Genomic DNA, 17,582 nt, shown 5'->3' with positions numbered 1-17,582 from the left:
TGTGGCTACTTAAAATAAACCACCTTATGGGATTTTGATAGGGTTTAAGGAGTTATCACATACTGAATGCTTACTATAGTGCATGATATGCTCAATAAACTCATTATTATCATCATTTCATTACCATCAGCAAACACCCACTTTATTTTGGCTTTGGGACTGGACGCTGATTGTATTCTTTGGATTGTGAAATAACTGCTATGATGTGCATAGATTGGAAGGAGCCTGGATTTATGAAGGATGATGAGTGCTACATGAGAGTGGAATGTTTTGAAAGCTTATTTATTACCCTCTTAAATTCAGATGTCATGATCTTGTCAAATGTTTGAGAGAAGATTTGTAGCATCTTTGAAAACTGGCCTTCTTTTCTCCCATGTAATGTTGATGAAATTACTTCCTTATCCAGGAATGTTTTTCCTTCCCCCAATAGGTGGGCCCCAGCGAGCCAGAGGAAGCCTTATTGGAAATATTAATGATGTTGAATTTGGAATTGCTTTCCTTAACGCCACAGTGACAGATAGCCCTACCTCTGATTCTAGAGTAATACATGCCAAAATTACCAATGTGCCTCGCAGGCTTGGTAAGTTTCTTTACTTATCAAAGTAATAAAAAAATGTATATGTTAGCCCTGACCTGTTTGGGCCATTGGATAGAGCGTCGGCCTGTGGACTGAAGGGTCCCAAGTTCGATTCCAATCAAGAGCATGTACCTTGGTTGCAGGCACATCCCCAGTAGTGAGTGTGTAGGAGGCAGCTGATTAATGTTTCTCTCTCTTCAATGTTTCCAGCTCTCTATCCCTCTCCTTCCCTCTCTGTAAAAAAATCAATAAAACATATCTTTTTTTAAAAAAAAAAAAAATATATATATATGTTAGCCTTCATCTTGTTATTTCCAGTTAAAATTTCTAGATGTTACTCCTAAATTATCAGTATAGTAATTCTATCACAATAGTCAACTCTTAAAGGTGCATGAGATGCTAGTATTTGTTTTATTGTTATTCAAGATTATTTAGGATTCATGCTTATGAATAACATGCTATGAAGACAATAATAACAGGGAACTGTAAATATTTTGCTGTGTCACCTGGTGTATCTCTTTTTATGTAGGTCCAGCAATGCGAAAGATAGTTTCTATTTTAAATCCCATTTATTGGACAACAGCAAAGGAAATTGGAGAAGCAGTCAATGGCTTCACGCTCACCAATGCAGTCTTCAAGAGAGAAACCCAAGTGGAATTTGCAACTGGTTAGTGCCAGCTCAGCTTAGTATTCTATTACTATAAAAATATGATTGCCTTAAGTCCATGGTTTAGAACAATATATGTTCCCACAGAGAATAATTTCAGTCTTTGAAGCAATTTTATCATAAAAGATATAAAAGCAATTTTATATTTCCCTGTAAATTTTTACTGACATGGGTTTCTAAGAGCTTTCAAACAGTATAGTCTTTTTTATACCCCAAATTTTAATTGTATTTCCTATATCTTTTCTCCTTAAACCTTTAGGAAAAAAGTTTTAAAGGCCAAACAGAATGGGAAAATGAGTCATTGCTATTAATTAAAAGTTTTTGTTAGCTAAACCTGAGATTCAATTAGAATACCTTGTAGGGATTCTTTATAAAGAGATAAAAGTGGCCTGGCCGGTGTGGCTCCATGGTTGAGTGTGGACCTATGAAGTAGGAATTCACAGTTTGATTCCCAGTTGAGGCACTTGTCCAGGTTTCAGGCTTGATCCCCAGCAGGGGCATGCAGGAGGCAGCCAATCAATGATTCTCTCTCATCATTGATGTCTCTCTGTCTCTCTCCCTCTCTCTCTCTCTTCCTCTCTCTCTCTCTCTCTCTCTCTCTCTCTCTCTCGCTCTCGCTCTCGCTCTCGCTCTCGCTCTCGCTCTCGCTCTCGCTCTCTCTATTTCTCCCTTCCTCTCTGAAATCAATAAAAATATTTTTTAAAGTATGGAAGTAAAAACAAGCAAATCTTAATGTGTTTTTGCTGTATCCTTAGTGTTAATGAACTTGCATTAGCTGTTCATTGCTCTTTCCAAGTGCCCTCAGATTCATTTCAAATCTCATCAAAGGTGATCAAATGGCAATTATCTTTAAGAAAGAAAGACTAGGGAGGGCATAGCTTTAATCATCGCAGAAGTGGGTCTGTCCTGACCACCACTTACTAAGACTCTTTTCTACTTCTTGAAACATGGGAAAGAGACTTGTAGTTATTGCCAGTTCGCATGATGAATCGGACTCTTCTCACAAGCAACCCATTTTCATAGAATTGTCTTGCTATTGCTGGTGATTTTAAAGTGTGGAATCCTTCACATAATCATATCCTACATTTATGCCACATAAAAAGACAGTTGGATAAGCATGCCTTTAATTTGGGTACTGAATGCTAATTTAATACTCTTATTGTCTATGTTTACTCAAGCTTTCAATAAAATAACATAGCTGAACTGGAAGGTAAGGTAAATCTATTCTATACTTACACAAACCTTATAGTTTTTGCTGCTAAAGTGAACACTTTGTAATTCCTAGGAGAAATCCTGCGCATGACTCATATTGCTCGGGGCCTGGATTCCGATGGTGCTTTGCTACTAGATATTGTGGTGAGCGGCTATGTGCTGCAGCTTCATGCACCTGCTGAAGTCGCTATAAAGGTAAACTGTCAAGATAACTTGCCTTACCTGTTTATTAGCGTAACAGAGGAGAAGGAGTCAGAGATCCATAGAAAGAGCAAGAGAACTGGCGTCATTCCCCTTCTTTGCTTCGGGGGTAAATGTCTAAACCACTGCGGTTAGAAATGGCTATCTGGTCTTTGTTTACATTGGCAAAACATGGAAACCACCTAAGTGTTCATGGGTGGATGGATGGATAAAGAAGATGTAATACATATGTGTATATCTCAACATGGATGAATCATGACAGTTATGTGCTAAGTGAAAAAAAGTCTATGAAAAAGGACAAAAATCATATAATTTCACTTAAATGTGGACTATAAAACGAAAAGTGGCCCTGGCCAGTTTTCTCAGTAGTTAGAGCATCGGCCCATGCACAAAAGTGTCAGAGGTTCAATTCTGGTCGAGGACATGGATCTCGGTTGCATGTGCGGAGGCAACTCATATCCATGTTTCTCTCCTCCCCTCCTCCCTTTCCACTCTTTATAAAACAATGGAAAAAATATCAGGGGTGAGGATTAACAGAAAAACAAACGAACAACAAACAAAAAGGAATAAAGAAAAGCAAACTCATAGGTACAATCAAAATGGTAGTTATCAGAGGAGAATGGGTGGGAGAGGACAAAATGGTTAAAGGGGACCAAATATATGGTAACAGAGGAGACTAAGATTCGGGTGGGGAGCATGCAATAGAGTACACAGATATTGAATTATAATGTTATACACCTGACAGTTATATAATATTATTAACCAATGGTTCTCCAATTAATTTAATTTTTTTTTTAAATCTTCAGGGACAAGTCTTTCCAAAACTCTTAGTGATTTATTATTCTGCTTATTAGAACCAAGATCACTGCTGTGATGATTTGAGCTGTTTGTTTAATTTTCTTGTCACAGCATAGTAACTCTTGCATGGAAGTTTTTGTATATCATCCATAAAAGTTTCTGAAATTAAAGAATAAACAATTGCTCTGTCATATCTTTTCTTGACTCTTGACCTACAACTCTTATTCCCTTATGAAACTATAATTTATAACAGTAAAATCAATGTAAAACAGAAAATAATGTGATAATTAAGAGGTTCACATTTTATTTCTTGGACTCTACTGTACAATTACAATTTTATTTAGGACTAAAAATATTTAGTCTCTAAGCCATTTTTTTTCTCATTCTGCATCTCATAGTACCCTCAAGAAAAAAATAGGAAGAGTCATGCTGATCTTCAAATCTGTGTTGTCCTCCGTAGGATTACTCAGAGGACTACGTTCAGACAGGTCCTGGGCAGCTGTATGCCTACTCAACCCGGCTGTTCACCATTGATGGAATCGGCGTCCCATACACATGGAACCACACCATTTTCTATGATCAGGCACAGGGAAGAATGCCTTTCTTGGTAGAAACACTTCATGCATCCTCTGTGGAATCTGACTACAACCAGTTAGAAGAGACATTGGGTTTTAAAATCCATGCTTCAATTTCCAAAGGTAAGTTGGTTCAGGGGAAGTCCAAATCTTTCTAAAAGAGTTTAAGAATTGCATTGACCTTCAAAATAAGGATATTAAGGCATAGACAAACACAATGACATCAGTTTTTCGTGTGTGTTATGTATAGTTGTTGTGTTTTTTTTGTGTTGTTTTTTGTTTTTTTGTTTTTTGTGGTAAAGCCAGTCAATGTCCTAATACATTTGTTTTCTAATATGCTGGTTCAGAGAGCATAGTAATGAAGTTATTCTATTGTATATGCACAGGGAGGTTTAAAAATGTGTATTCGGTCAGATTGTTTTCTTTGGATAATAAAATCCATTTGTTCTTGTTCTGAATTTTATATTTTGTCAAGGAATTTTTTAAATTCCTGAGATGGATACATGTTAACCTAAATTAGTCCCAAAAAAGTTTTCATATTTTAAAAGCAGTTCGGCAATAATCAGGATTCCACAGTCATTTCTTGTTCCTGGAAGTTATAATTTTGAACTGCTTCTCATTTTCCAAGCATAGTTCTACAACCCTTGATCTCGGCAGCCTCCCTATGCTAAGTGGTTGTTTGATGTGTCTATACCCTGGGTTTCCTTTTCAGTCATGAGAGGCACCGAAACAATTAGCATTCCATATTCCATGGGGTTTGGGTGGTAGGAAACACTTGCATGTAGTGATGTTGAGACTGTTTGACTTTAACTTTGAACTTTAGGCTCCCATGAGTACACTTAAAATTATTCATATTGGCTTTGCGAATGTATATGTTTTGCTATGTGATGGCTTTCCTAAAATAGATTCAAGTAGATTTAAATAGCATCATATTGTTTTATTGTGCTCAGAAGAAACCCTGAAAATTTTATTCTTACCACTTTTATTTTTTATTGGTTATGCATTTTCTTCTTCTTTTGTAATGGCTTCCTTACATTTGTGATCTCTGTAATCTAGGAACGTATAAGCCCCACACCTCCTCCACCAACACTTCATTTTCCTGTTGTCATGCAGGATCAAGTCACTTGGACAAAAGAAAAGAGCCACTGGAATAATTATGTTTCCTCTTCCTCAACAATGCCTCCTTTTCAAATCTAATCTGTTTCTATTTTTTCTAGTAGAAAACGTAGAAACAGATTAGAATTTTAAAAACATAACTTGGGACAGGACTTAGGTTAAAAGTTAATTTATATTATCTGGGACTAGAGGAATTAAGGTGATTTTTTGAAAAGTTATGTATAGTTTCTACCCAGTTATGTAAATCCTTTAAGCCTGAAACGGCTGGGAGGTCTTTGTAGTACTTGTAGGAGTATTGTTGGGGGATTGGGTCCCACTATGTGATATTTAAATCCCCTTGCTATCCTTGGATACTATGGCATATACATTACATCTGATATGTGTGCCCATTTGCTTGTCGACATTGTTGCTGAGAAATGTGTACCTGCACTTTCTTTTTAAGTGACCACCAGGGGGCAAGCTTGCCTTCTTGGTTGCTTAACCAGAAGGTTCTCTTTGTTGGGTTTAGACTAGTTATGGTTACAGTACACTTAGAATCACCTAGAGAGTTTAATGCAAGTTAAGATTTATAATTACAAAGATTTTTGTTTAGCTAGACTAAGGTAGAGCCTGGAGTTTGTCTTTTTAACAACCCCTAAGTGATTCCAATATCTTGTCTGCACACTGGCATTTGGAAACCACTGTCAAAACAACTCACAGTATAAATCAGTGTAATTTTTTAAAATTGATTTTTAAAATAAAATTGACTAGTTTTTAAAATATAATTATAAAATATGATTAATTTTATAAGTTAAATACAGGAGAGGTCAAAAATAAAAGGAAAAGATAAATTTAGGTACAAATAAACTTTTTAAAACTTTTTCAAGGGAGAAAAAAATTGAAAATGTAAAATATATACCAAAAGAAAATATATTTGCATCACATTTTATGATCAACTATGATTAACCTTAATATGTACAAGGCTTTTAAAAATCAATAAGAAAAAGGCAAAATCCCTAGTAGAAGAACACATAAAGCCTATCAACAGGAAAAGCATGAAGGAAAAAACAATAATGACAAAATAAATGTGAAAAATTGCTTAACTTCATCAACAAGCAAAAAACTACACATTTTTCAATTATCACTCAGAAAAATGTGATTACATTTTTAAAAAATGTGATACACTCAGTATTGTAGAGGGATAGGGAAATGAACATCCCCATACACTGCCAGCAGCGGTTGGACCTTTGTTTAACATTTCTGGAAAGCAGTATGTATCAGTAGCTTTTCACATCTTTCCTTCTTTTTAGTTACCTCATTCTAGGAGTCTACCTTAAGAAAATCACAAAACTGGCCAATAATAAATGTCCTGGAAGTAAGAGATAAATACTTAAATGATGGCACAGCTGTATGATAACCCTTAAGCAGTCATTAAAGTAGTAAATGTAAAGGATTTTTAAAATAATTTAGCATATGTACTCATTTGAAAATATTTGTTGAATGCCTACTGTGTACCAGGCACTGTTCTTGGTATTAACAGGGTAACTGTGAACAAGGGCCAAAGGAGAATGTACACGATATAATAATAACTGAAACGCAGTATATGTACAAGATGATCCCAACCAACCTGGCTTGCCCATCTCACTGCGATTATAAGAAAACATTTATAGTGGCTAAAAACACAGATTCTAAGGTTCTTTCTTGGCAATTCTGATTGAGATAGGACCAAGAGATCTCTGTTTTAATAAGCTGTCCAAGAGATTTTTATGATCAGTAGTTCAGCCATTATTCTATAGAGTGCTTATAAAAGTGACTAAAGAAAGAAGCATCAAAATATTGGTAGTAGTTTGTTCAAGTGACAAGTTTTCAAGGAATTTTAAACTTTTAAAAGTTTCTAAAATTATAACACAAACAAATATTTCACATTGCCCCCTTAATATGGCAAAGTGAAAATCATAACTAATGATTCTCATATCTTAAAGTATGCTCAAAATAACATACTTTAATTGTAACATAAAGAATAAATAAAAATAAAACCGTTTATAGAAAAATATGTTGTATTTAAATGTAAAAGCCATTTAAATCCAAGATAAAAGAGAAGTGTTCTTATGGCCGAACCTATAATATATAGTAGAGCCCTAGTGTGATCTTTAAAAAAAAAAAAAAAATTTGAGTAATTCTTGGTTATGTTCTGAATAAAACAACGTCTAGTCAAACATCAATTTCTATTCCAGGAGCATTCCTAGGGAATTCATTGTATATTTTAAGCACATAAAGCAGTGTTTAATATGTGGAAGATGGGTCCTAGCCTTAGATAATTAAAAACAGCTCTCTCACTTCCTGGAAATCAGAGCAAGGGACAGATCTCCATCTGCGTCATTATACCACACACTGCAGTGTTTTAGAATCTGCCCCAGGGTCTACGCTTCTCACCAAATTTTAATAAGCCTCCCTGTCCTTGTAAAAAATCAGAGTATCTCCCCAAAAGCTGCACAAATGCCGCCTAAAGGAAGAAATCTCCCCCATTTGGAATAAAAAATTAAATGCTACTATCAGGTAACAACGAACTGTGTTTATATGACACAGTTTTTCCACAATTATTTTCACAACCCGGCGCCCTACAGAACATACTGGTTGGATTAAGGAATATACAAGTAAAAGAATAAGTAAACATGCATTATAATCACCACCTGAGTTGTATTCTGGATTTCCATGGTTGAAAGTCAAACAGATTTGCATCTAAATTCTTGTTCCAGCTTATATTAGATCTTTGACTTGAGGCAGTTTGCATAACCTCAGACTCTAATTCCTCATCAGAAAATTGGTTATGATAAGAAAAGAGGAGTTGTGAGGTTGGAATGAAGTAAAGCACATGAGACTCACAGTGCTAGGTGACTCACAGTAACCATGCAATTATCATTTAGCAACTGTTCTCCAGACACTTCTATTCCACCCATCCTCTTCTAGACCCATTCCTTTGCTGTATCAAGAAGACTTGGATGCTCTCAGGGTCATCTTTGCAATCATGGCAGAAATGGATCATGAACGAATTTGAGTTTCTCGTTAAGCTTCTAAACAATCAGATTGCATAGAAATAGCAGATAGGACTCTAGTTTTCTAGTCAAGGAAATATTTTCATTGGAGTGGTATTTCTTCCACCCCCCAAATCCATAAACAGTTTTGAACAGTTGCATGTTCTCAGCAAACAATATTGTACTCAGAAACTCTGCAACGTAGGATGAATCTGAAAGATTAGTTGATGCCCAGACTCTCTCTATGAAGAGCCCCTAAAACAATAATAAAAATAACCACAGTTTCATGCATTTAGAATGGAAAGAAAATCTAAGAGAACTTCTAAGAGGTTGAATATGAACTGAATATACAATATAAATGAGATAAAATGTCCCATAAGAGAAATTGATTTAGACTAGTGGTTGACTTCGAAGCTGGGTACACATTCATATATTTTGGTAACTTGAAAGATGAGTTTCATTTAATTTTTTCCAGGTCACTAATGTTTGAAAAATATTTGCTAAGCCGCTTAAAACAGTCAAGACCCTGTTACTTTCTAAGGAAAGAGATTCCCTGACTAACCTGTTTATTTTTGTTAGTATGTTTTTGTTTTTGTTTTTGTCTGACTCTAACTTTAAATCTGTTCTATCACAATATACCCATTCGCCCTTGCTCTGACGACATGGAGAAGGAGAACTCTCGGTCCGCACGTAGGGCCTTTGACTCGGAAGCCCCACATGACACATGGAGGAGATTCACAGAAAGAGAGGATTTCTTCATTAGAGTCTCTGTTTTTTCACGAATTTATTCTCAGTGGCTTAAAAAGAGCTTCCCCACTTCTAGAACTACCAGCAATGGCTGGACGAATTCGACTTCACCTTGGTTATTCGTGGAGTCCACATGGATCTGGGGTCTCCTTTCATTATCACTGAATAATTTTATTTAATTTTCTTTCGATTAATATAAACCACTTAAGCAGAACATCTGTTTCTAGAGGCTGCTTGCCAACCATGTCTGGGCTGTGATTCATTTAGTTCTCGGTTGGGAAACGGGAGAAGTTTTCCATTCGGGCTTGTTTTCACCTAGTGCATTTGATGTGGTGTGTGTTCCATCTTGGCGTACCTTCCCAGGGAAGACTGTACTGGAAAGAAACAAGTGCTAATGTTCCAACAAGCCCGTTCATTCTGCCTTTCCTCTCTCTGGTAGGAGACCGCAGTAATCAGTGCCCCTCCGGGTTTGCCTTAGACTCAGTTGGACCCTTTTGTGCTGGTAAGTATAGGAATAAATAATGCACTTCTATTTCTATTAAAATGTTTATACCAGATACCATTAGAAGGACATCTGTTGCTATTTTGCTAGAAATGTAACCATCACATAGTCTAATAAATATCCCTTTTTTATAGCTGAAGAGGCTGAGATGTAGAGGAGTGCCTACAATCGCTCAGCTTTCAGGCAGCAGCACTGGGTTTGAATTTTAGATACAAATCCTGTGCTCTTTCCATTTGGCCACAATCAAGTGCCAGGGATCAGTGTCAAGTACAGAGGTGGAGTGAGCACAGGGACAACACACTGGACTCTGTGAGGCCACTTAATTGCCTTGGATGTGACACAGCAGGAATTCAGCTCTAAGTCACTTAACTCTAGAATTGCTCAATCATAGTTCAGGGGCATGACTGCGGGTCCAAGACTAATGACTAAACCAGCATTTTCTCAACCAACCTCCAGCTCAAGAGAGTCACCGATAAGTAAAAGGTTGAGTGAACGCCTCACGCCTTTCTTTCACTGGGCAGTGTAATGCATCTTGGTAAAAAGTGGTCTTTAAACATTGTACTGCCCAGGTTCAAATTCCAGCTCTGCCAATAATGACCTGTGCAACCTTGGGGAGTTTACTCAACCTCTTTGCTCCTCAGTGTTATCATGCAAATGAGGGTAGTAATAAAAACACTCATCTCCTACCCTAGCCAGTTTGGGTCAGTGGATAGAGCATCGATTGGCTTGTGGACCTAAGCAGACCAGGTTCAGTTCTGGTCAAGGGCAGGTACCTAGGTTGCAGGCTCTTCCCTGGCCTGGGCCAGAGTTCATGCAGGAAGCCGCTAATTAATGTGTTCTCCCACATCAATGTTTCTCTCTGTCTTGCCCTCTCTCTTCCACTTTCTCTAAAAATCAATGGGAAAGTGTCCTCTGTTGAGGATTAAAAAAAAAAAAAAAACAAAAAAAACCAACTTATCTCCTAGGAACATTGTGTACAATGAGTTCAGGTAGGTAAAAAGAGGTTCGCTCCAGTAGATGGTTGTTATATCTTAGTTATCATCATCATTGTCTTAGAATCAATCTAACCATCTGTTCACTATCAAAGTTACCGTAGTTTGGGAACTCAGCATTCATGTTTATTCAGCATTTCCATTGTATAGAGCATTTTCTGTTCCATGCGACTCCATTCCTTTTAACACTGACTTGAATATAATAACTCCTAGAAAGGAGGGGGTTCCTGTACTCATTGGGCCCTTTGTTTCCTCTTTCAGATGAAGATGAATGTGCAGCAGGGAAGCCCTGCTCCCATATCTGCCACAATGCCATGGGGACCTATTACTGCTCCTGCCCTAATGGCCTCACCATCGCTGCTGATGGAAGAACCTGTCAAGGTCTTTATTCACAACCCTGAGTCTAATGGACATGTTTCAGCAAAGGTCATGACATTCACAACCTAGAGAGAGTGTGGTAGACCAACACTCTTCTTTTCTACTCTTTTGTCCCCTCTTCACCCTCCCCCCACACTTGGCAACAGACAGGAAGATCTTAATATTGCCCACACACTGCCTTCCCAGAGAGCCCTTCACGTGGGTGCCTGTAATGACTCTCTCGCTCTCCACATCCCAATGAGGAGAGGCATCAGGATCATTCCTCTACTCATCTTACAATTATAAAATGAAGGAAGTGGTGATAAAGAATTCAAGTAAATTGCACAATCCTGATTGCACTTTGGGAACATAAAAAAAAAATTTCTATGCAGACACTATATATGCTTCAAAGTTACAATTGTGTAAGGATCTAGTTTTATAATTAAAAAAATAATGAAAAGCAGAAAGGATTTCTCCCTCTATGCCAAGGGGGCCCCCGTCTACATGCAAAAGAGAGAAAGAGTAGGGGATAGGAGGAGAGAGGAATAACATTGACGGAGTGTCCAGTGTGGATTGGACATCATTTCCTTTCATTGTTAAGGCAGCACTGAGAAACAGATACTGTTGTTTTTGTTTCACGGATGAGAAAACTGTGATCTCTGGAAGGAGAAGTAACATACACACTAATTTATAAGTGGTCTAGCAGGGGTCCTCAAACTTTTTAAAGTGGGGGCCAGATCACGGTCCCTCAGAGAGCTGGAGGGCCGGACTATATGAACTACTAATTCCTACTGTAACACCTCGGCTGCGCTCACTGCCCAAAAAACCTGGCGGGCCGGATCAGACTCCTCTGCGGGCCGCATGTGGCCCGCGGGCCGTAGTTTGAAGACGCCTGGATGGATAGATTGGTCTGCGACACTATCACACTATGCTACCCTGAGCTTGTCAGTCATTTAACACACATGAAATGACTCAACCAAAAAAAAAGTCAGCATTTTTGCTCCTGTATGTTTTTCAAGCGCTATTATTGCTTTCTTATCCCCATTTTCACAGCAGGTTCTTAGCTTGGTTTCTCAGCTCACCTTGGCTGAATGCCTCACTTTGTTGCAGATATTGATGAGTGTGCATTAGGTGGACACACATGCCATGCTGGTCAGGACTGTGACAATACCATTGGGTCCTATCGCTGCGTGGTCCGCTGTGGAATTGGCTTCCGAAGAACCTCTGATGGGATGAGTTGCCAAGGTATGAAAACAAAGGCCTTTGCTTTATCTTACGTTACTAAGAATTAAGATACCCTGACTTTTGAATAATTTAAAGTGAACATTTTTATAGATTGAGCTTCTCAATTGGGGTCTTTCGATGTAATATTCCATGGCTATTTCAAGTGGTTGCAGGATTGTGGTTTTGAATAACATTCTCCTATTATATTTGAGAGGAAATTATATGGCAGAATCTAATAAAATCTGCTTTATTAAACTCCATTGCAGAATATTTGTTGAGGGACTTTTTTTTTTAATAGTCTGTATTTTTAGAGCAGTTTTAGGATCACAGTAAAATTGAGTGAAAGATGAAGATATTCCTCACATATCTCTGCCCCGTCTCACACATGGCCTCCCTCAGAATTTACATCCTGCCCCAGGTTGGATACATATTTTACAAGGATAAACCTACGTGGACACATCATTATCACCCAAAGTCCATAGTTTACATTGGAGTTCACTCTTGGGGTTGTACCTTCCATGGACTTGGATAAATTAATAATGACATATGTCCTCCATTATAATATCATACAAATAGTTTTCTTTCCCTAAAAATCTCCTGTGCTCCACCTATTCATCCTTCCCCCCAAATCTCTGGAAACCACTGATATTTTTATTGTCTCCACAGTTTTGCCTTTTCCAGAAAGTCATATAACTACCAGTAGGAGGAACCATATAGTATGTAGCATTTTTAGGTTGGCTTTTTCACTTAGTGGTATGCATATAAGCTTTCTCCCATGTGGTTTCCTGGGTTGATAGCTCATTTCTTTTTAATGCTGAATAATATTTCATCATATGAATGGATCACCGTATTTACCCATTTGCTACCGAAGGACATCTTGGTTGCTAACTAAGGATTAGTAATTATGAGTAAAACTCCTATCAGGATTTTTCATAGAAACAGAGAAAGTGGATGTAGAACTGAATGCCTATCAATAATAGAAAAAAATGAATTAATTATGGTACATCCACAGAATGAACCATTGTGCAATTATTTTAAAGGGTAGAATGGAGCTCAACTATTTGGCTTAAGAGATTTCTATAAAGTGTTGTTGATTGAGGACATTGAAGTGTAGGAAACTCTAAGTAACTTGTGTAGAAAAGATTATGTGACTAGAAAACAAACAATAACAAAGAAAAAGAAAATGCATTCATATACTTAAGTAAAGCTATATATGGGTACATGGAAGAGATGTTATCATTTATACTAGATTGTTATTACAGGTTGGTTTTGGTGGGTATGGGAGTAAAGGATAAGGGGGCCCAAGCAAAAGAGAAAAAAGTATATGAAAACTTTTAAAAATTATATGATCACATATGTGTTTGCATTAAGGTGTGCAGATTTTGAAGATTAAATTAGAAGCTCTCAAATAGAAAACAAGTACAAAATAAGACATCAGCAATCTCGAGTTTGGGAAGGGAAAGTAAAGATAAGAGAGCCTAAATATGGTGATTGGTTTGTTTGGTTTTTGTTTTTGTTTTGTTGTTGTTGTTTGAAGAGTTTAGAATAGAATGACAGAAGCATGGAGAAATGTGAAATGAGTATAAATCTAAGAGAGGGATTTATATTGTTAGGATGGGAAATATTTGGTTATATCTATAGGGTTTGGAGAAAGATGACAGTAAATAGGAAAGACTTTAAATACTGAAGAGCAGGAAATTATCAATGGACCACAGTCCTCATCTTGGTGAGAAAGGAAGAGATGGGCTGCAGGAGGAAGGGGGACTGGATGGAAGGAGAGGGGAGAAGGCAGGACATGAGTGGGGAGAGTTCATCCTGCACTTTTGCTGTTACACTGTGATGCAGACGGTATTTGGGAAGATCGATCTGGCAAAATACTAAAGTTGATGCAGTCAGTTTGGCACAAGGTGATAAAGACCTGCCTCACACTAATAGCAGCAGAAATGAGGACGAAAGGTCAACTGCAAAATGTATTGCAGAAGATCTTAGCTTCCGTTTATTTTTTCCTATCTTCGTATTCCAGTCTGTCAGCAACATTCCAGGGCTGAGATTTCCTGGAAACAGGAGTGGGAGCCACATGGTAAAGTACTCAAAGTAGAGGTGTGCTGTGTCAACATAGCTCTGAGTCACTAGCCAAGACAGAAGCATTGAAGAAAGATACTCTCTCCGGCCATTAATCCTGTCCATTATCTAGCAGATTATATGAGAGCAATTGTGTTGAATTCATCTTAGAGAAGATCTTAAACATGATAATTATCAAAGATTATTAAAGGGTTAACTATTTGGGATAAGTTAATCCAAGTTTCCTAGCACAATATAATGAAAGGGTTTTTTTTTTTTTTTTCATTTAACAGATATTAATGAATGTCAAGAATCCAGTCCCTGCCACCACCGCTGTTTCAATGCCATAGGAAGCTTTCACTGTGGGTGTGAACCTGGGTACCAGCTCAAGGGCAGAAAATGCATGGGTAAGAAAGGGCTTCGAGTTCAAAAACATAGCATCTTTGTAACTTCTTAATGGTGTCTGATCCAGTTCATGTGCTGTACCCTGGGCCTGATTTAAAGATAGAATACCTACCATGCATCATCATCATCATCATATATATATATATATATATATATATATATATATATATATATATATATATGGTCTTTATAAAAACAAAATGGAGCCCTAACAGGTTTGGCTCAGTGGATAGAGCATTGGACTGCTGCCCGAAGGGTCTCAGGTTCGATACCTTGGTTGTGGACACAGGAGGCAGCTGACTGATGTTTCTCTCTCATCGATGTTTCTAACTCTCTATCCCTCTTCCTTCCTCTTTGTAAAAAATCAATAAAATATATTTTTTTAATGGAAGCAAATGCTATGCTTTATGGGTCACATAACCATTTTTTAAACATTTCCCCCTATTATATTTACCAAATTTTTTCACAGAAGTATAATACAAGATGGGGCAAAAGTAGGTTTAAAGTTGTTCACATGGAAAATAATACAATAATTAGTATATATATATGTATGTATATATACAGATATGTATAAATTTTTCTTGGAGGAGGAAGTGGTTGGTATGGCCCATCAACTCTGTGACATGTTTTTGATTTTTATTACTATGTTTATAATTGTGTCACCTTGGATTTAAACACTTTACATGGTGATTATGCAGTCAACATCTATATTAGTCTAAAATATCTTTAAAGTCTAAAAGTAGAGTTTCTATGGCAATGTTGACACAATCGTCTTCTCGGTCTGCATGCCCTTTGTTCTCCTGTGAAGATGTGAATGAATGTCGCCAGAACGTATGCAGACCAGACCAGCACTGCGAGAACACCCGTGGCGGCTACAAGTGCATTGATCTCTGCCCCAATGGGATGACCAAGGCGGAAAACAGAACCTGCATTGGTGAGTGCCTGGCTAGTTCGGTGACTGAGTAAGGCATCCATTTCAAAACTAATGATTAGAGTACATTTAATATAACAAGGACCTATGTCTTTTCTCATAGGTTGGGTGTTTTGGGGGTTTTTTTCATCCCCAACTTCTAGTATGGTTGACCTCTGGGATTCTGGGATTCATAGCCATACCAGGAAATGGAAGCTCACCATGGAGACATGTGACCATTTGAGTTTCCATCAGTTACACATCTGGTTTATATAGTTTAATATATACATAAATTAATAGTCTCTCTTTACTTCTAATATGAAATTTAACATATATGTGTAGAATTTTATATGAGGGTTGGGGGGAAAATCGTAGGATTTATTGAAAGTTAAAAATATAATTATTAAAGTGCTAAATACTCTTTAAATGTTAAATCAATGACCAGAAAATAAATTGTATTTCTGTGTAAATTTATTCTTTATGTGCCCATTCTGACTGCTATTGTTAGCAGAACTATGAGTTGCATGATTTACAAAAATTAAAAAGATAGTATTGCTGCTCTTATATTCTTACAATCTACTCGGATAGATCTGCCAACTCCATTTCCTGCACCAAAAGAAAGAAACAAACTATAAGACCAGGTAGAAAGCAACACCACAAAAAGGTAAAATAAAATTATACGAGAATACTTGAATAATTGATCATATGTAATAGGAGTGACTCTCAGAGGAGTCATGGAAGTGGTCACATTTGCATATAGCCTTGAAGAGAATGTCAACAGGTAGAGGTGGTAGAAAGGAAAGAAAGAAAGCCCTGTTCAGGGGCAGAAGAGCTGGACTTAGAGATAACATGCTAAAATTCATCCTTCTTTCTTGGCAGCTATCTCTCCTTCGGTGACCCTTAAGATGACCCAGAAATTTGAGTTTTAAGTTTCTCATTTTAAAAATAGGACTTTATTTAAAATTATGAAATAGTTATTAATAAATATTATAATGTGTCTTGGATTTGCTTCCAAATAATATAAGAGTTCGGGGAGGGCATAAATATAAATGAAGGAATACTGACCTTCAGTTGGTACTTGATGTACATGGATGTTTAGTATACTACTTAAAAAAAAAAAAAACTGGGGAGTTGGACTCTTTCCAGCTCTATGGATATGGGTTAATACTTTCCTTACTACCGAAGAAAAGCAGCCAACTTAGAGCATGTATTGTAGCAGCCAATAGAGAATGTAGGCAGCCAACTTAGATAATGTAGGCAGTTATGTGCAATCATAAATATTTTAAGACCATTGACTCTATAGTTATGTATGATAAGATTAATTAGAAATGAGATGAACTGAAAGATCGTAAGGCTGTTTAAAAAGGTACAGCAAAAATATATCAAGTGGAAAAAGAAAGAGGGGATATGTGGATTTGATCGAAGGAAGTATAATAGAAATTACCCAATCTTGGAAACTGAGGGAGTAAGTTAAAGATAACTGATGTTTGCAGCCTAGTTGATTGTGGAGAAAGAATACTTTGACCACAAATAAGGGAGTAATGATAAGACACTGGGGCCTGTTGTGTTTGAAGGACTGATAAAACAAGGAGATGGAGATGACCAGCTAACAGCCAGGCATGTGGGATTGTAGGAAAGAAACCATATCGTACTGTTGCTCTAAATACAACAAGCTCACCGGAGTCACTAATATAAATGACCAAAGGAGGAGGGAGTTTTGAGCAGGGGAAAGAAAAACAAAAGCTGAGAACAGAACTCTTTCCATAATAAGGAACAAGAGGAAAGAAGTAAACCGTTAATAAGTGACAGAGAGAGGACTTGAACCCAGGTTTTCTGACTCCAGGTGAGAAATTCAACTTTTGGCAATTCCAAAAATTGTTCACTTTAAATATCAGGTTTTGAGCCCTCGCTGGTTTGGCTTGATGGACAGAGGCCTGCATACTGAAGTGTCCCAGGTTTGATTCGGAAAGGTCAAGGGCACATGCCTGGGTTGTGGGCTTGATCCCCAGTAGAACGCATGCAGGAGGCACCCAGTCAGTGATTATCTCTCATCATTGATGTTTACATCTCTCTCCCTCTCTCTCTCTCTCTCTCTCTCTCTCTCTCTCTCTCTCTCTCTCTCTCTCTCTCTCTCTCTCCAATAAAAAAATATTTTTAAAAATAAAAATAAATAAATATCAGGTTTTGAAAGAGAAAATGTTACTACTTTTTATTGCCTCCATGTCTG

General features: G+C 37.3%; 1 protein-coding gene across 2 annotated transcripts in view; it reads left to right on the top strand.

Annotated features, from left to right (window-relative positions):
• HMCN1 (hemicentin 1) overlaps positions 1 to 17,582 on the top strand; it is a 349,616-nt gene that overhangs the window by 317,539 nt on the left and 14,495 nt on the right. For both annotated transcript variants that reach the window (XM_045583144.1, XM_036442229.2), the window contains exons 94-102: positions 431 to 580; positions 1,107 to 1,244; positions 2,530 to 2,651; positions 3,916 to 4,153; positions 9,344 to 9,406; positions 10,660 to 10,779; positions 11,866 to 12,000; positions 14,334 to 14,447; positions 15,254 to 15,379. In XM_045583144.1, coding sequence (XP_045439100.1) covers positions 431 to 580; positions 1,107 to 1,244; positions 2,530 to 2,651; positions 3,916 to 4,153; positions 9,344 to 9,406; positions 10,660 to 10,779; positions 11,866 to 12,000; positions 14,334 to 14,447; positions 15,254 to 15,379 — 1,206 coding nt within the window. The remainder of the gene's footprint in view (positions 1 to 430; positions 581 to 1,106; positions 1,245 to 2,529; positions 2,652 to 3,915; positions 4,154 to 9,343; positions 9,407 to 10,659; positions 10,780 to 11,865; positions 12,001 to 14,333; positions 14,448 to 15,253; positions 15,380 to 17,582) is intronic.

Source organism: Pipistrellus kuhlii, unplaced genomic scaffold (assembly GCF_014108245.1).
Source record: "Pipistrellus kuhlii isolate mPipKuh1 unplaced genomic scaffold, mPipKuh1.p scaffold_m20_p_18, whole genome shotgun sequence".
Lineage (NCBI taxonomy): Eukaryota > Metazoa > Chordata > Mammalia > Chiroptera > Vespertilionidae > Pipistrellus > Pipistrellus kuhlii.
The sequence above is the reverse complement of the archived record's forward strand: the minus strand, read 5'-3'. Positions and strand labels throughout refer to the sequence as shown.